The sequence below is a fragment of the Triturus cristatus genome, chromosome 11 (assembly GCF_964204655.1).
Source record: "Triturus cristatus chromosome 11, aTriCri1.1, whole genome shotgun sequence".
Lineage (NCBI taxonomy): Eukaryota > Metazoa > Chordata > Amphibia > Caudata > Salamandridae > Triturus > Triturus cristatus.
Window position 1 is genome coordinate 1,104,783,385 of NC_140594.1, and position 20,236 is coordinate 1,104,803,620.

Genomic DNA, 20,236 nt, shown 5'->3' on the forward strand with positions numbered 1-20,236 from the left:
GTGAATTAAATTGCTTTCTTGGAACAACTGCTAACTATCTCTGCTTTGTGAAACTTAAAAAAAACACCTCCTCCCGTTTTTAGTCGGCCCTCTCCAAAAACACAGGGCCGGACTGGCCATAGTGGGCACCGTGCGTTTCCCGGCCGCTACAGTGGGGACCAGTTTTGGGCCCCTGGGGGGCCGTTTTTAGGTCTCGCCTGACCCAGCGCATGCGCTGGTCTGGCGAGGGCTCCAAAAAGTGCTACCAGGCCAGCCTAGAGCTACAGTGCATGTGCGCGGGGCGCACGTGCCGCGCTTGACCGCGATTACTTTCACTTTTGCGGCCGTACGGCCGCTCTGATGTTTGATCGCCGCCAATAGGTCTCGCTTTTGGGACCTTATAAGTATTTAGTTATGCAACTGTTGCATGGCTAAACACTTATAAGGTCCCAAAGGCGAGACCTATTGGCTATGCCAATGCTTGTTTTACCGGGGGTCGGCAATATCGCCCCCCTGGAACAAAGTCGGCCGAAACCGGTCCTAGCAAACTGCTCGGCTGCACCCTCCCTCACCCCAGGGGGGGCAGCTAAGCAGTTTGCCAGGGCCGGTTTCTGTTCCCAGTCCGGCCCTGCCAGGACATGAGCTAAATTTCTTGAAATCTGCCCGGACAGCTGGTGAAAAACAGGGACCGTCCTGGCAAATCCGGGGCGCCTGGTCACCCGAGCCAGGAGGCAAGGACCACCTCTTCCTCAGCCAGCTGCACTCATCATTTCACCAAACCCGACACCAGTGCCTCGTCTGTCCTCTGCTTTTCTTTTCTAATGGGCCTGAAAAACCTGTTAATTTGTTCATTTATTTTGGTGTTTGGATGGGGCCTGTGTCACTCTCCATTTTTTTTGTAGTTGTATACAGCGTAGGGTGACCAGATCGTGCGATCCAAAAAACGGGACATTTCGCAAAAATAGAGGAAGGACTAAAAATTTACAACAATAAAGTGGCAAAGAATGGCAACCCTCATCCCCATAGAAACACAAAAGAGACACTAAGAAAATAAATAAAATGTAATTTTTAAAACTAGCGTCATACCTGTTAATGTAATTGCTGACTCATAACTGCTGCTTCCTAGCCCTGCTTTGGAACACCTAAAAAAGGTGCCTCACTGTGTTCAGTTTACCTTCTAAAAAAACGGGACATGAGGCACTTTTACCGAAATCTGCCGGGACAGCTGGTGAAAAACCGTGACCGTCCAGGCAAATCCGGGACGCCTGACCACCTTAATATAGCGCCAAGATGGCCCAAGGAAATTGGAGTGTTTTACTTGAGCAGCAAATTACATTACGCAAGGTCAGATTAATTTTTTAGGCATGGGTAGACTAAGTGATTTGCCCAGAATCACAGCACATTGAGCCAACGCGGGGACTCGAACCTGGTTGCCCAGTTCCAAAGGCCGCAGCTCTGGCCTTTAGGTCACATCTCTTCCTGTGAATGTGAGACACAGAAGAGTGAAAGGCTGAACTAAGGACAGAGTGCACAGGAGTAAGAGAGAATGTAGGAACATGAGGCAAAGCTAGGGAGTGAAGGAAAAGTGAGATTGTGCTGGGTTTAAGGTAGGGATCAGCAGTGCTTAATTAAAAAAACAAAATAAGTGCCAAGGCCCAAGGTATTTCTCACGTGGCAACTGCAGGTTGGTGCCGCCCACATGCCACTTTAAACTTCAGGTTTAAGTCCAAGTTTTTAAAATTTTTAAAGATAAATGAAACAATTAAATGCGCCACTAATGAACTTTGTTTGTAAATTACACACACAGCGCCACCATGTGGTGGATTCTCATTATTAGGAACCAGTTTTTACGAATAACTGCCGAGCACCAGAAAACACCAGCACAAATTAAGCAGTGGCCAGACTGGAACAATAAAATCCCTAGAAAGTGTAGCAGAAGGGGTACATGTTATTGTGGGCGGGGGGGTAAAGAGGGAGGAGGAGGCCTATAGTAGTGTTTGAGACATCTTATGCCGCACCCTAATCTGTACTTGTTCCTGCAAAGCCTAGAGATTGAGAGAGATTTTAAGGGAAGGAAAGTTGTGGAAAGATGGGGTGCTACAAACTCTATTATTCACTTCAGTGGAGACAGCTTCTGGAAGGACAGATACCCGGGTCTATACTTTCCCATGGTACTGATGGACAGGCCCTCAAACACACGCGGTCTGTCCTAGCAGACCAGAAGGATGCTTCATTGAGACCCTCTTTTTGTAGCTCTTCAAGTACTGTGTCTGGCGTGCTAGCCACGCAGAGTGCCTGGTGGGAAGCAGTGCAAGTGTCACTACGGGGTTCCTGCAGCAACAGAAGTCAGTGCCAACAAGTAACCAATCTATTGTGTAACTCACACAGAAAAAACACAGTAGAGTGGGGACCTGACCTCTGACTACCATGATTTTTTTACTGATGCAAGTTCACAACATCGGACCAGCATACCTAAACAATTGCCTCTCCCTCCACGCACCCAATGGACACCTCCGATCAGACGGTTCAGTGCCGCTGTGTAGGGTGGGATGAGGGCTTGCTGTGGGATGAAAAAGGGGACAGGGCCCTAAACAGATGTTGCTTGTGAAGGCTTTTCATGAGGTGTGAAATAGAGTCCTGTATTTGACAAAGTCATAAACGTGGTCTCCCTGGCACAATCGGAATCAGCAGGATATTTTATTAAATAGTTTATACAGCACCAGGGCCAGAAGCAATAAAACAACCTCTCGAGGTATGTTTAAAAGTAAGTGGCAATATTCAGTTATTCAGTTGAAATGAAATAATGCTTTAGGCCCTGGGTAACCTGTGGCAAACAGTAGCCACATGTCGCTTAGTCCCTGTGTCACAAAAGGGACTTCTGGTCAGTGCTTAATTTGAGCCGGTGGTTTCCGGTGCTCGACACCTGTACTTAATTGTCAAAAGCGGCGCCTGTGAAAGTCTGCCACAAGGTGGCGCTGTATGGCTAATTTAGAGATGACCACAACAGTTAATTATTAATTAAATATACATTAACATGGCTATTACCTGCCGCCAAAGCCATTCTTATACCTTTGGGTGCCTTAAACAGTCTGAATTGTCCCACTTGTAGGAGTGTGATGGTTAGTAGTTGTGTTGTTACTATCACTGGCAGAATGGCAGGGACAATGGATGGTGCAAGCTGCAGTGGCCTCCAGACGAGAGCCCTGGCACGTATATATTTTTTTCCTTCAAATTAAGCACAGCTTCTGATGGCATTGCAATGCAGCACTATCATGAGACTGGCTGGAAGAAAGCTCATTTAACTTTAACAGGTGAATGACAGAAATAGAGGGCCCCAAGGGCCAGAGTTCAATGTGCATTGTGTTTTTGGCTTTGCCAGGGCCTGGCACTGGCACGCTTGGAGCCCTGGGTTGGAGTAGGGAGTCAGTAACACCCCCCCCCCCCACGCACACACTCCTGCCATGATGCATATTTTTAATTTTTTAATTTTTTAAATTTATTTTTGAAGGATTTATATAGCGCTGGCTAGACCCAGAGGTATCAGAGCGCTTTACAAGATAGGACACATAGGGAATAAAAGCATATGAAAGGTAGCGCAACAAAAAATTGAAATATACAAAGTACAAACAACAAGAGCATTATACAAATCAAGATAAATAAACAGGGCAGGAGCTATACATTTAAGGAATTAGGTAAATGGTGAACAGGAGAACAGGGTATATATTACTGAACAAATATAGTGTGATTGATAAGAGATCAGGATTAGGACACAGGTTCGGAACCCCAATAATAATTGAGGAGGTGTGTTTTGATGATGCATAGTACAGGTCAGGGCTGTTTACACTCTCTGCTGCTGCTGTGAGCCTCATATGCTGTTATAAGCCTTTGGCTTGAGGACATTTTGAAATGCCACAGTAAGTCTGTGTTTGTGTGGGGTGCCTTATGCTTTATTTCGTGGGGAGTGGAGGGGCCCCGGCCTTGTTTTCTTCTGTTTTATATGTGATGTTGACTGGGAGTCAGGAAGTCTTTCACCCTGGTGTCTCTATACCCCTGTCTGACGACCTGTCACAGGCCACAGTTCCTCCCAGTTGGAAGTGCCTGTCCCTTGCTGTGTTTGTCTTTCTCGCAGTTAAATTCCATGGCTTGGTGGGAACAGGTGGAACCAGCTTTCTTGTGCACAGCCTGGCTCTCCTAATATGTCTGAGGTGTGTTTGCATGCAGACTTAGCTGTGCTTGTTTCAGAGTAGGAAGGGGCATTTTGCCACAGTAGGACTGAGGGGGGAGTCAATAGCTGGGGGTGGTGTAAAGGGTGGCAAAGACTGAAACTGGAAGTCCTTGATGATATGTTACTGGTATATGCACATACATGACCTGTTGCATAGTAATGATGTCATGAGCTCTGATGCAAGCACGGAAAATGCCCCTTTGTAGGGTATTTAATAGCAGCCATAATAAGGGTTTAGGGAGCCTTTCCTACTTTTGGGCTGTGGTGCGACTACACCTGCTGCGCTAATAACAGTGCATAATCTAACAAAGGTAGGGCCCTGAATATGACCTCGTAGCTCTAACCGCTGTCTGGGGGTTGCATTACCAGGCGCTTACATGACTTCCGCGGCTGGACATAGTCGAGGAAGCATGTGATGGTTTCTTTTGGGTATAGTGCTGTAGGCATCCATTGTGCTGTGTTGTATCGTTTTAGCACCAGAAAGGTGTGGCTGAGAGCTTTACTGGGTGGTCGGGTACCTCTGTGGTCAGTGCCCTTCCCATGGCCCAGCAGTTACAAGCAGAGCTCTGTGCTGCTGCCCTGTGTTACAACCCTGCTCTGGTGGATGTGTGTGTTGTGTTCTGTCTGTGCTTTTTCTGTTTGTGGTGCATGTGTGCTGTTTTGTCTCATTTGATCTTTGTAATTAAGATGCATATGTCTCTCTGGTTCTTTATACTGTTGGCGCTCCTGTGTTACTCTGTTGAACAGATGTGTGTGGGATGTTCTGTGTTCTGGTGTTTTTGGGTCAGACCTTTCATTGGCCAATACTGTTGGTAGCAATGTGATAGACAAAACTAATAATGTCCGAGTAGTGTTAGCTTTATAGGAAATATTTTGTCTTCTATGTTCTATGGCTTCAAGGAAGCAAGAACATTAATATGAGATTATTTGCAAATGGGACACACTTGGAAGCCACCAATAACATATAGTTGTGGTGTGCTGGGTGTAAGTGAGATGTTCTGCTTCATCTATTAAAGTGAGGGCTTGTTTGTGGTGTTTCTACCGGTCTGTTTAAAAGTGGCCTTTTAAATGCTGTCCTTTTGCAAACACTTGTTGCCACATGGATCCTGGCCATAAGAGGTGCAAGTCTTATCACTCCCAGTAGTTACTGAGTGCTGCAAAGTCTTCACCCTCTGTTAAATTTTGTCAGGTCAGACATTATGAAATTGAACAAGGTAAAAAGACCTGGTCTTTAGTGCAATGTAGATTTTATGTCCTGTAGGCACCAAAATCCACGTTATTGTCCAAAAAGTCAAAATAGTTAATAATAATCACACCCGATGAATTCAGGACATCTCGATGTCCGATGTTATTGGTTCCAATAATTGTCATATCCCACACTGGGATATGACTCGATGGCAAAAGATGGTGTGCGGCACGTGCTTGGAAAGGATGATATTGAATCATATATATATATATATATATATATAAAAAATTATTTTACAGAGTTTTATATAGCATGAACTTGACCCGTATCGGGTATCCGAACGCTTTACATGAGCACCAGTTACGTTACATGAGGACACATTCATTTCTGTGAGGCACGGGGAGATTAAGCGATTTGCCCAGAATCACAGGATGTTCAGCGTCATTGCCGAGACTGGAACCCGGTTCCCCAGATTCGAGGTCGACCGCCCTAGCCGTTAGGCCAACTCATCTATATCATGGAGGCATCTTTACATAAACCCTCAGAGGTCTGATCTTGGACTCGAAGTATGTGAGAGGTAGCATGCTCAGAAATAGTTTTTTCATTATCACATTTAAGGATGGGCGTCTGGCACTTTTAACAGAGTTGCAAATTGAGTTTACTTAATTGGAACCTTTGCTCCTCCATTTTGTGAGAAGCTTGAACTATTTCTTCCTGCTTTATACTGGTTTTGTGCACGGGTGCATTGTCCAGCTGCTGTGCTTGTTGCTCTTGTTGTGTGAGGGAGCCTTGCTCTGCTGTGTCCTATCCTCTACCAGTTGTGTGAGGGATCAGAGCTGCTAACAGTGATATGTATATTGCTTTTACTGCAAACTCCTCTCCTGTACTGTTTTGTGAGCTAGTCTTGTACTGCCACTTCCAGGCTGTGATGGAGGCTTGCACAACTGCTGGCCTTCCAGTATCTATTTTATGAGAGGAAGCTTGCTCAACTGCTGCCCATCCAGTGCCTGTTTTATGAGAGGAAGCTTGCACAACTGCTGCCCACCCAGTTCCTGTTTTATGAGAGGAAGCATGCACAACTGCTGCCCATCCAGTACCTGTTTTATGAGAGGAAGCTTGTCCAACCGCTGGCCTTACAGTACCTGTTTCATGAGAGGAATCTTCCCCAACTGCTGCCCATCCAGAACCTGTTTTATGGGAGGAAGCTTGCTCAACTGCTGCCCATCCAGTACCTGTGTTATGAGAGGAAGCTTGCAGAACTGCTGCCCATCCAGTACCTGTGTTATGAGAGGAAGCTTGCACTACTTTTTACCTGGGACAAAAATGCGGACTCTGTTCTTCCAATCCAACATTGTCTCTCTTCTATTTTCAAATGGTTGGCGGCTGCACAACTCGAGTGCAATGAAGAGAAGTCCGAGATTCTCCTCTTTGGGAAATTTCCTTCCAACTTCCGAGATTCTCTTTGGCCACCTGAGTTCCCCTTGCCCACCTCTACAGGGAAGCCTGCTAAAAATCTGGGGGTGTGGTTTGATGAGTCTTTCCTTCTCGACGCATATTAAGAAGATGGCCAGCAGTTGTTTCGGTCTTCTTAAATCCCTAAAAAAATTCTTTCATCGCCTACCCCAGGCAGCGAGGGAAACGGTTACTTGTGCACTGATTTTGTCTCGGCTGGACTACACCAATGCCCTTTACGTTGGTATCCCGGGCTACCTGTTGAAAAAGCTCCAGGTGGTCCAAAATACGGCAGCCAGACTTCTTCTGGGCATTTCTGCCAGGAACAGCGTCCACCATCAGTTGCGCTCACTACACTTGCTCCCCGTGATTGATAGAGTAACATTTAAATCGCTGGTTCTGGCCCACCGTGCTCTTCACGGCAAGGGTCCTTCCTACTTGCAGAAGCGCTTCTCCTTTTATGTTCCTTTGTGACCCCTGCTGTCTGTCCCTACGTTTCGCTCAGGTTCCTCGCTTCAAATACTAGAGGCTAGGGGGCAGCTCTTTTGCTCTGAAGGCTGCGGCTGCTTGGAATACCCTCCCTCTCGCCTTGCGTAATATTCAGGACCCAGTGGCTTTTAAGAGGAATCTGAAAACACACCTCTTTGTTTAAAGTCCATTTTCCCACCCCGCAAGGCACCGCGCCGGGACACTCGTGAGTATCTGTGCGAGCTACAAATATATGTAACATAACTACTGCTTCCCATGCTAGGGCAGGTTTGTGTGAGGGAGTCTTGTACTGCTGCTGCCGCAGGAAATATTTTGTGCTAATGTGCACTGTTGCCTCCTGTGCTGTGCTTGTGTTTTGTGAGAGAGGCCGGTGTTGCCGGAGTGACTGCTGCCATGTGTTAGCTAGCATTGGTGTAAGAGGCTTGAGTTAGATAGCCTTGGTGTAAGAGAAGCTTGCACAGCTGCTGGCAATGCTGCACCTGGTTTTCCAGGATAGCTCCCATTATCACTTGTGGCACTCTACCTGTTTTGCGAAGGAGACGTGCGCTGCAGCATCTCAAGCTGTGCTCATTTTTAGAGATCATTGCAGTGGTCCTTTTCACATGTGCAATTAAATGGTGGAGAACTGTATAGTTATCTGTAATTTGCAGCCCTTGTGTCTTGAAGAAAGTAAGCCAGGACGAATGTGTTACTCTGTCATTATTTAAGGGCAGGTCAAGTGTACGTTTGCATGCTGTGACAATGGGCAAAACAGGGCAGTGCCAGTCTCTCTTACCAGATGGACAAATTTGCTACCTGATTTGATATGATCTGCCACATCTGTAACCTTCCCTATCTCTGGACCCATGAGCAACCCAACCCGCGCCCCACACAATAATCAAATAGGCACATTTGAGCAGCCCTACTGGCACACTGAGCAGCCCCACTGGCACACTGAGCACCACTGGCCCATTGAGCAGCCCTGCTGGCACACTGAGCACTCCACAGGCACATTTAACACCACCTCTGGCACATTGCGAAGCTCCACTGGCACATTGAGAAGCTCCACTGGCACATTGAGCAGCTCCACTGGCACATTGAGCAGCTCCACTGGCACACTGGGCAGCTCCACTTGCACATTGGACACCTCCACACACATTGAGCAGCACCACTTGCACATTGAGCAGCTCCACTCGCACATTGAACACCTCCACACACATTGAGCAGCTCCACTTGCACATTAAGCAGCTCAGCACGCACATTGGACACCTCCACTCGCACATTGGACACCTCCACTCGCACATTGAGCAGCTCCACTCGCACATTGAGCAGCTCCACTGGCACACTGGGCAGCTCCACTTGCACATTGGACACCTCCACACACATTGAGCAGCACCACTTGCACATTGAGCAGCTCCACTCGCACATTGAACACCTCCACACACATTGAGCAGCACCACTTGCACATTGAGCAGCTCCACTCGCACATTGAGCAGCTCCACTCGCACATTGAGCAGCTCCACTCGCACATTGAGCAGCTCCACTCGCACATTGAGCAGCTCCACTGGCACACTGGGCAGCTCCACTTGCACATTGGACACCTCCACACACATTGAGCAGCACCACTTGCACATTGAGCAGCTCCACTTGCACATTAAGCAGCTCAACTCGCACATTGGACACCTCCACACACATTGAGCAGCTCCACATGCACATTGAGTAGCTCCACTCGCACATTGGACACCTCCACACACATTGAGTAGCTCCACTAGCACATTGAACACCTCCACTCACATTGAGCAGCTCCACTTGCACATTGAGCAGCTCCACTTGCACATTGAGCAGCTCCACTCGCACATTGAACACCTCCACACACATTGAGCAGCTCCACTCGCACATTGAGCAGCTCCCCTGGCACATTGAGCAGCTCCACTCGCACATTGAGCAGCCCTAGATTGTTATAAACAGTCCTGAGAGCATAATGACTAGATTAATGTATGTCATGAAACAGATCTATTTGAGCAACATCTTGGAATACCTGAGCATCACTCATGTTTATTCAGTGTACTCTGGCATTTGCCAGCAGCACGCTAGCGTAGTCTTTAGTGTGCCAGAGGATACAATAAAACCTGAACTGATGCTGCTGTACAGTAGTCGCAGCAAATTCGATGCTATGTTGTTCTTGCATTGGGGGTGAGATTATAATGGATACAGGATCAATACCGGGCTTGCTGTATCACACACTGCTGCTCCTAGATCACAAATAATATGACATTTGCTTCAGGATAACGGGGCAAATTCTGAGGTATATGCGTATTCCCTGCACTCTCCTTCCTGAACTACTTCCGAAACCTCTGAATGTCTAGCCAATTTCTTTGGGACATTGTGTTCTACAGGGCAGCATTTGGCCCAATTTTCGTGAACTTGTCTTTGTGGAGAACCCTCCTGAAATGTTTAGGATAATTTGCTGCTATATGGATGTAGTGTAGCCTCACATATCTCAATGTTTACCCGTAGTCACTGGCACGCTTTCTGGCTCTCTGAGAAACAGCTGAGGAGACCGAGGTACATAGAGTTTTGCCCAGGACTGCACAGTTTGATAAAGAAGAGGGAAGGGATTTGTACCAGGCCTCCTAGTTTTGAATTTGCAAGCTACTACACGCCAGAAGGAAGGAAAACCAGTGCTTAATCACAGGAGTGTAGGCAGCGATATTGTTAGTGGAGTCTCCACTTTTTGTTGGGAACTTTAATTTGCATCTGCACATCCCTTATAAAGTAACTCCTAAAATGTGCATTGATTTAAGATTCTCCATCATGAGATCTTCCCAGACCTTGAATATCTCTACAAATGGGCAGGAATCCTGGAGATAAAACCTCTTTACATTCCTTAATGCAAATGTAAAGGCAACAATTCAGCGTGTGTACTTAGTTGCCGTCCTGTTTTTGAATTTAAGTTTTTTGTTCAAAATTAGAAAAAAAAAACATTCTTCATGACGGGGATAAAAACATTGTTTTAAAGGTCAAAATCAGAATTAGTGGAAAGAAAACTCTGGAAATTTAGCCAACTTTCAGTCTCCAATGAAATAACATTTAACACTACTTCTTGAGGGCCTAGAATCTACTTCGCCTCATGAAGCAATGCAGCTGTAAATGTAGGCCAGTTTTCTTTTCTGCTTCTGTGGGAAGGATATGTAGACACTCGCTTTTACCATTTCTTTTCCATTTCCCAAAAGTTGCATTCATTTGTTATTAGAACATTGGAATGTTTGGCGCTCCATTGAAGACGTTGGAATGCCCCGAGCTTCTAAAGGCTGGTAGAGGCCCAGAGAGCAACAGTCCAATGCTTTTTTCATTTCACAGCTGTTGCTGTGAACAAAGGCCTCTCGGAGCCCGAGGAGATTTAAATCCCCTCGAGCGCCGAAAGGCCTTTGTGATTTTTTGCAAATTAGAATATTCTACCCTCTAGGGGCGGAATGTTCTATTAGCCTTAGAGCCCTCTATAGCTGGCTCTACCGGCCATTAAAGGCCTGCTCCAACGTTAAAGGCCATTGGCTCTGACCTTTAACGCTGGACCGGGCCTCTAATGGCCGATAGAGCCAGCTGCGTCAGGCTGTAACGCTATATTAAACCATTTGCACCTTAGTCAGCTCTTGGGTGTCCTTTTGCCTTCTCCTTTCTTTTATAAGAATATATCCCATTTTTTATATTTTTGCATTTTTTTTGCGTTGTCATGAAGCTAGTGTGAACTCACAGTTTCTGTAGAGTTATTAACATGGGAGATAAAAGTTGGCAAACGACCTCTCCATTCGGTGTCCGACTGATTCACATAAAGTAGTTGAGTGCTTCTTTTGTCAATGTTGGTCAGTTCTGTGGATCAAAGTCAGAGACAGCAGAACCCTGCAAAGGAGGCTAGAAGATACCAGGAGAAGGAATCCTGCCTCGGACCTTGACCTGCCGTCTCCGCCTTCTGCTTTGCCTAGAGGAGGATTGCCCTCCACCTCGAAGTATGGTTGACTTTTTCCTGAGCCTCCGCGAAGACCATCTGAGAAACCAACCTATCCTCCAGCTCCCGCTATCCTCTTTCGATCACGAGGGCATTGCTGTCTATCTGTTTCACACCATTACATCTAACCAGTACAAGTTACATCATCAGCATCCAGTCATTCTTCAACATCAAGAACCCTTTCAACATTGGAGCAATCCTCAGCAACTACTCCATTGAAGTTGGTATGCTGTTGCTTTTGAGCGAAATTGTTGTAAGGCTCTCCTTCATGTTACTGAGCTACAAACCGGATGGCGTAGGCTTCCTAAAGGATCTTTTTGCTTCTGAAAAAGTCTGTGCCTTTGACATCATTAAAGATGGGTTCCTTTGGCGAGAACACACCCTGCAGAAGATTTAATGCCCATACTGTGATAGCATCAAGGAGAAAGAGATGTCCACCATTGAAAGAGCCACCTTTGAAGAAAGTCAGTAGAGCTGCCCACAAGTGAGGTAAAGGGGAGTTGTACTCCATTCTGACATAGGAGCCGCTCTTCTTGAAAAGTCCAGACCACACATACAGATGCTTTTTCTAAGTTCCCTTTTGAAACATTTTCATCCACCTTCCAAGCTATGTTTGCCTTAGGGGATTCTGCATTGCTGTCACTGCAACATTCCATGATTTCCTACCAGGGGGCAGCCATACCGATTGAATAACCATAGCTTTACCCCTCTGTGACTTAGGCTCTCCCCGTTCAAACACCATATAAATGATTCCTACTGTTAGTTCCTTGTCACCCAAAACAAGACCTGGAGATTTACCTAATGCATGGTAAAACCATAATTTTGATACCAAGTGCCTTATTTAGATCTCAATGGATTGAATACTCTGTCACAAACGTGATGGATATCCCGTCCGCCATATTACGATCTCCATAGGATATAATGGGATCGTAATACGGCAGACGGGATCTCCGTCAGATTTGTGATAGAGTATTCCACTCTGCCAAGATCTAAATTAGGCTGGTGACAAATGTAGACCTCCTGAGCTAGGTGAACTTTTCGTGTGATGTGGGATTCAGCAAAATTCAATCTTTTCTCAACAGTACACAGGCGGTACCCACTTGGTCTGTACTTCTGGAGAAGTATTGGCACATTTATTGGGAGGGGAAGTCTTCTTTCCCAAAAGCATAACGGCACACTTTCAGGAAGGCCATGCCTGCCATCAAGGGGCTAGGTTTCTCGACAATGCAGGTACGTGAAATATAGCGCCAGTTGGAGAATGCATTCTGAGTTCCCTTGTTGCTGCTCACACATACACCACATCTTCGGGGCATGATGGCATTGCTGTCAAGGTGCTTTCCCCTTAGAAGTGCCAAAAGGCACTGCTTCGAGGGGCGGCATGGGGAGAGACCGCCTCATGGTTAGAATCTCTAAGTGTGATGAACCACCTTCTGTCGGCATGGCTAAGATGTTTGCCCTGACTCACCAACAGCTGGCTGAGCGAAATGCTAAATGACCCCTTAGTGTGGCATTGATCCTTGGCATAGTGCCAGAGCTTGGCTTGGTTCTTAACTATTTGTGCCGCAGAGTAAAGATAGTGTGGTGATGGTGGACAGTGATAATGATCTCTGCCGCAGAGCTGGGATTCAGTATGATAATCTTTGTCACAGAGCAGGGATTCGGTGTGATAGTGATCTGTGTCACAGAGCAGGGATTCAGTGTGAAATCATTACTGTCACAGAGCAGGGACTGGTGTGATAATGATCTGTGTTGCAGAGCAGGAATTCGGTGTGATAATCTGTGTGGCGGAGCAGAGATTCTGTGTGATAATGATCTGTGTCGCAGAGCAGGGATTCAGTGTGATAATGATCTGTGTCGCAGAGTAGGGATTCGGTGTGATAATCATCTGTCACAGAGCAGGGATTCAGTGTGGTAGTGATCTGTGTCACAGAGCAGGGATTCAGTGTGATAGTAATCACTGGCGCAGAGCGGGGATTTGATGTGATAATGATCTGTGTCGCAGAGTAGGGATTCGGTGTGATCATGATCTGTGTCACAGAGCAGGGATTTGGTGTGATATGATCTGTGTCGCAGAGCAGGGATTCAGTGTGATAATGATCTATGTCAGTGAGCAGGGATTTGATGTGATAATGATCTCTGTGCCAACCCCCGATAGTGATCTCTGTCACAGAGTGGGGGTTCGATGTGATAATGATCTCTATCACAGATCAGGGATTCAGTGGGATAGTGATCTCTGTCAAAGCGAATGGATTCAGTGTGATACTAATCTCTGTTGTAGAGCAGGGATTCGGAAAGATAATACTCTGTCGCAGAGCATGGATTCAGTATGATAATCTCTCTCGCAGAGCAGGTATTCAGTGTGATAATTTTCTCTGTCGCAGAGCATGGATTCAGTGTGCCAATTATCTCTGTTGCAGAGCAGTGATTCGGTGTGATAATGATCTCTGTCGCAGAGCAGGGATTCAGTGTGATAATTATCTATGTCGCTGAGTAGGGATTTGGTGTGAGAATGATCTATCTCGCAGAGCAGGGATTGGGTATGATAGTGATCTCTGTCACAGATCAGGCATTCAGTGTGATAATGATCTCTGTCACAGATCAAGCATTCCTTGTGATAATGATCTCTGTCACAGAGCAGGCATTCAGTGTGATAATGATCTCTGTCGCAGAGCAGGCATTCACTGTGATAATCTCTGCCACAGATCAGGGATTCAGTGTGATAATGATCTGTGTCACAGAGCAGGGATTCAGTGTGTTCAGTGTGATAATGATCTCTGTCAAAGATAAGGCATTCAGTGTGATAATGAGCTCTGTCACAGAACAGGCATTCAGTGTGATAATGATCTCTGTCACAGAGCAGGGATTCCGTGTGATAATGATCTGTGTCACGGAGCAGGGATTCAGTGTGTTCAGTGTGATAATGATCTCTGTCACAGATCAGGCATTCAGTGTGCTAATAATCTCTTTCAAAGAGCTTGGATTCAGTGTGATAATAATCTGTCGCAGAGCAGGGATTCTGAAAGATAATACTCTGTCGCAGAGCATGGATTCAGTGTGATGATCTCTCTCGCAGAGCAGGGATTCAGTGTGATAATTTTCTCTGTCGCAGAGCATGGATTCAGTGTGCCAATTATCTCTGCCACAGAGCAGTCATTTAGTGTGATAATCGTCTGTGTCTTAGAGCAGGGATTTGGTGTGATGGCGATCTCTGTCACAGATCAGGCATTCAGTGTGATGATGATCTGCGTCACAGAGCAGGGATTCAGTGTGATAATGATCTGTGTCACAGAGCAGGGATTCAGTGTGATAATAATCATTTTGACTACGTGTCAGAAAACAGTTTAATTAGGAGTTCTGCCAGAGAGCAGGGATTTATGGTGAAGTAGCTTAGGTGATGGAGGAATGGTTGAGTTTGGTAAGGCCCATGTGACAAAGAATAATAGGTGGGGTTTGAGGTTAAGCACCATGCAAAATTACACAAAGCTATTATTTTTCTCATTGATTAAGCAAGAGAAAGAAAGTTAACCTTCTACTTTTTTGTTTGATATACATCGATATCACTGATCGGGACTACTCTACCGCTTCTAAATTAACCATTTCTTGTCTTCTGTTTCCAGACTCACACAGTGTTCTCGCTTCTTGGCATTGAGCACGCCTACGTCACCAGCATTGGCCGCCTCATTGGAAGGGTCTCCTTGAAGGAGGTGAGAGAGGTTGTCATGAGGAAGCCTTGATAAACCTGCCTAGATGTTTATTACCAGCCCACCTTAGCCAATTTTGAAAGCACACATCCTAATCAACGCAGAAAAAAGCCAATCACCCCTCCTTTCTGTAATAGTGAGTTTTATTTCAATAAATGCTAGCGATATACTTTCTAGAAACACCACTAAGTGAATCAAACATGATAGATACAAATGGTGAACGATTTAACTTACCTCTCCAAATGTAAGTTGAGGTAGCTAAAAGGGCACTTGTTTCCAACACAGCGGGTCACCCATGTAAGCACTAATAAGCCCCTCTCCACCAGAGTGGATGGACATAGTGCCAGGATTCAGGGTGGTCCTTCAAAGAGTAGGGCGAACAATGTGTTAACCAGAGAAGTACATTAACAACAAATGGGCAAAACTAAATATGATATTGCAGAAATGGTTTCTTTGTTATGATAACTCATATTTCGGTTGTTAGCTTTCCAGACCACAAGGGTCCAGACCTCAGGTCATTACTGCTCCTGGACAGGTGCCTCCTTGTCGAAGAGGCCATGTCTACAAGCAGTCAGTTTTAGGGCGTCACTTCACGTCCACTGTGGCTTTCTTGAAGCTAAAGCTTACATGTTGCTTTCAAGGATCCACCATATTGGACATTTCACCTACCCTACTATCGGCTTACCTTGAATGGAGTAGGAGTGAGGGTTCCGGTAAAGGTAGGTGTCAGAATAATTGTGAGTTTCTACCTGGATTTCTGATCTATACCTATTGGGGTGAAGATGGTCCTATGTTTCAGAAGGGAGTCAATATATTGGCTCACATGAACCATCTGAACATAGCATCCATCTTAACATGTTTAATGAGTGCCCCTTCCAAAATGGATGCCGTCCTGTTGCACCCGGAAGTAAAGTCTGAAGACGATAAGGAGCGAGTCCTTTATAGCTGAAGGAAAGATGGATGACAAGCAGAGTCCAATCCACTTTTGCCCAAGCTGCTGTAGGCTACATTTCTGGACAGCATCCTCATTGGCCATTGGTGGATGCTGCTCTATACCATGGGGTCTCCCACTTTCCTGCTCATGGTCTGATCAGCTCAGAGGGGATGACAGATGTGCATGTACCTGGTTAGAAGTCCTTCCTGACACCTGCCGCGCTCCGTCTATAATGCGAATTCACTGGAGCACCCTCACGCCCCACTACCATCTTTCAATGAAGGAAAGGAATTGTGTGACAATAAGGCAGATAGCTCAAAGAGAGAGAGAGAAAAATAATGTTCCGTTCTAATGTTTCTATCTTCCCTCTCCTTTAAAACGTGGGAAGCAACTTGTTCTTCTACCCCCCATCCCCTACTTGGTTCTCATTTCATTCCATACGAACACCTCCACAATCCTCTCACCACATAATACCTGTTAGTCTGACCGCCTTATACTAACATTCACACTTGCACCAAATGCCCTATCCTCGCTCAACAACAATCCCTCATCAATCATTATTCATATAGTACCTACTCTCATCCTCTTCCGGCATACACATTACTGTCACATCATTCACTTTCAAAGTATTGTCCCTCCAGCTCCACACTTGTATAGTACCTGGTCACCTGCCCCCATGTGCATTCCAAATATCTGATCTGCTGCCGCCCAGGCATGCCCAACCACTTGCTACCTCTTCTGCCCTTCTTAGAAAGTGCCTTTTCAAGCGCACGCCCTCAACCCCGCATACTCGCACTAAGTATTTGGTCCCCTGCCTGTCTCCCTCACAAGTTGCCCCATCTCCAGTAGAGCACATGCACTTGTCTGCTGCAGCATCACTGCAGGGGTGCCGTACTCCGAAGGGTTCATGCACTCAGCTCAATGCCATGAGCTTCAGAGCCCTGCAGAGAGGAAATCACTGCTGCTTCACCGATGCTGATACCTTCAAGCATGAGGAAGAATGAGTACCTAATTTGAGCCAGTGGTTTCCGGTGCTCGGCACCGGCACGTAATTGTCAACACCGGCACTTATGACAGTCTGCCACATGGTGGTGCTGTTCATCTAATTTAGAAAGTAGCACAACATCTGTAATTGTTCATTCAATATAATTTAATAATGACTAATACCTGTCGCCCAAGTCAGTCTTATAGCTTTGGCAGCCTGGAATATCCTGAACGGTCACACTTGTAGGAGTGTGATGGCAAGTAGTTGTGTTGGTATCGTCATTGGCAACACTGGCAGAGGTAATGCATGGTGCAAGCAGCAGTGGCCTCCTGACAAGAGCCCTGGCACTTAATTTGTTTTACAAATTGAACACTGGGAAGAACAAAATATGAAATACCCCTCTTCCAGCTGCCGCTCTGGCTCTTGCATACAGATGCCATTGGCAGCCATCTAGCTGGATATGGGTAACTCCACAATTGCCATTTGCAACATTCACTGCTAAACATGACTTGAGAGAATATCAAGAGTTGTCTAAACTTCCTTGGGATTGTCCAAGGCCTGGATATCTGTTTGCTGATTGGTCCTTTACTGTTGTGTCCCAGATAACAGTGGGCATCATGCCTTAGTCTGACCCCTCACTGCAGAATCTATGCAAGAACATGCTCATGAATAAGTACAGCTAACAGTTTTATTGTTCTCCCTCTTTACCCACAGCTCAGGAAAGCCATTGAGGGCTCAGTGCACGTGAAAGGGGCAAAAGTGCGCCCACCACTCGCCAGCTTCCGAGACAGTGCCACAAGCAGCAGTGAAACAGAGACCACCGAAATGCACAAACTCTGGAGCCGCCAGGAGCGGCATGCCATCCCTCGCGATTCCAGCCCTTCCGACACAGACGACAAATGTCAATGAAGAGAACACTGGGGGATCTTGAGTGATCGCTTCCTGCTAGTGCTTCCAGCGAGACACAGAACGAGATACCCCTGGGACGTCCAGCAACTTTGCCCGAGCACCAGGTGTAGGAAGCAGCTCAGTGCACCAACAGAGGATTCTGAGAACAAGACATGTTGCCGAACATTGACCATCACCGAGATGCCAAACCTTAATTTATGTTGTCTCATCTCCCATCAGTCTTCCTTCTTAGCCAGAAACCTTCTTTACTTGGAAGCCAACCAACCTTCCCTCATCCACGTAGGAAAGTAAAGAAGTATTTCTGTACCTTCTGTGATACATTCCTAAAAGGACAACTTCTGTGGGACATCATCTCAGGAAGGTTAGCATCCCTGTATAACTGTTGCTTCCAGGTCCCCATCTGTTCAACCACACTCTTCTTCCTTCATGTCTTGGCCACAAGCGCGTTCTCTTGACAGGAGCAAATGACCAGTCCTGCCTTGAATTCTGGATTTGTGCTCCTGTAGTGATTCCTGCAGCTCTTGATTCATGTTGCTGAGATGATTTAGTCTAATTCTGTCCGGCCTGTAAGGAAGCCATGGTGCCGCCACCTGGCCAGGCCAGAGCTGAGCAGCGGAAGAACAGACTGTCCGGGTGATGTCTTGAATGCCCTTGAAAGCTTCAGGACTCTGTTGATGCGACTGATTTCTCATAAGAGGTGGTAGAAATATGGATTGTTCTATTGCCCAGATAATGCTCCGGTCGCCCCATTACCTGGTTTATTGAGAACACGCAGTGACTATTCTTGTTCCTTTCCTTTTCAGACTCCAAGGTACGTGGAGGGTGGGAAAGGTATCTCTAGTTGGCTCGAAGGCCTAATCAGGGTTCTCCAAGATTGACTTGAAGCTTTCAGTGTGCGCTATGTTTTCATCCCACCAATTCTCTCTTCTCAAGCATTCTGCCTTAAACCCAGCAAGCAAGTGGTTGGGGACGTGTGTCTCCAGAGGGCGAGGACATTAGGAAGTGAATGCCAGAGCCAGATTTCCAGAATGGGGGCTTCCATTGGGACCTGTGTGTGTCTGATTCCATCAGTCATGGATTTGTTGAGATCTGTACTTTTGAGACATTTATGTAAGTGTGGTATGCCACACTTGAGGAATGGGCAGAAGCTCCAGATATGAAGACAGTGTTTCTTCGGTGTGACGTGTAAAGGTAACCGGTTCTAGGTATCCCTGATCAAGTTGGATCTGTGAACAGAAGCAGCCTTTCATTCATCATATATTCTGTTTACCAGTAGAGGGAAATAATCTTAAAATATACAAGTATTTTCTGATCTCTGGGGAGTGGCTGTGGTATGGGAATGTTCGAGCATTAAACTGCAACAATCCTACCATGCCCATATTTGATTTGTGCATCATGGGTAATTTGCCTACATCAGCCCGTCTGTTGACACCAGTGACCTTCAGTCTGTCTTCAGGGGGGTAGCAGCACTGAGATAACTTTAACCAGGTCTGTAAAGGTAAAGTCATGTAGATGCCTATACCTCATGACCAGTATGGGTCAGGAGTTTACAGAGTGCCTCTCAATGTCAGGAGATCTAGAAGCAGCAGTTTTGGGGTGCTTACTCGTCTGCTTGGCCATCACGGTCGGCCATTTTTAACTAGATATGCCTCAGTTTGTCCTTTACGGTGTATCAGCCTGACAGATATAATCTCTGAGCATTATTTGTAAAGAGTAGGTTCTCTATTTGACCTCAGAAGGTAGGTAATGACATTATTTTGAGGAGAATAGTGCAGAGATTACCATTCCAGTGTGCCAGGAATTATTTTTTCCCTCCCCTAAGAGGTTCTCTCCCAGCAGCTTGGTGGCATCTCTTTAGGGACTCTGTTGGGAATTGATTAATGATTTATTATCTATTAAATGGATCTGAGATTGAGTGGCCTCATGATATGTGATTGTCACAATCCTGGGATCTGTCTGGATGTACATAACAAAGAATTTTATATTAATTTAATAAAACAGAACTTTTTAAAATATAGCGCGTTGCTTCTTCAATGTATCTGACCAGTTATGCACCATGTTTCTACTCTATGCTCTTCCGATGTATCTCAGAAGAGATGAGGATATTTTGACACCAACAGTTAGAAAGACCACTCCTGCAGTTAAAAATTTCTAATGTGATAAACTTTGTGCCTGTGCATACTTGGTTGGCCAGAGAAACCAGAATGAGAACCAGGGGCTCCTTTGTTACGCTGTTGCTTCTCTCCACCACCCCCGGTAAGACAAGGTTTCTAGCAAGTTGGTATTGAAGATCAGCCTTCTTCTGGTCTTATGGTGTTTTCTCGAATAGTGTTCTGTGGACAGCAGTCATTACTTTAAATGCAATGCATGTCTTCACTAGATCCCATTGAAGAT

At 46.0% G+C, this 20,236-nt stretch overlaps 1 protein-coding gene across 2 annotated transcripts in view; it reads left to right on the plus strand.

Moving 5' to 3' along the window:
• CLCN2 (chloride voltage-gated channel 2) overlaps nucleotides 1–19,855 on the plus strand; it is a 580,205-nt gene extending 560,350 nt beyond the window's left edge. For both annotated transcript variants that reach the window (XM_085635528.1, XM_085635529.1), the window contains 2 exons: nucleotides 14,931–15,017; nucleotides 17,648–19,855. In XM_085635528.1, the coding sequence (XP_085491654.1) occupies nucleotides 14,931–15,017; nucleotides 17,648–17,842 (282 nt within the window). In that variant the 3' untranslated portion in view covers nucleotides 17,843–19,855. The remainder of the gene's footprint in view (nucleotides 1–14,930; nucleotides 15,018–17,647) is intronic.
• Nucleotides 19,856–20,236: the final 381 nt, after the last annotated feature.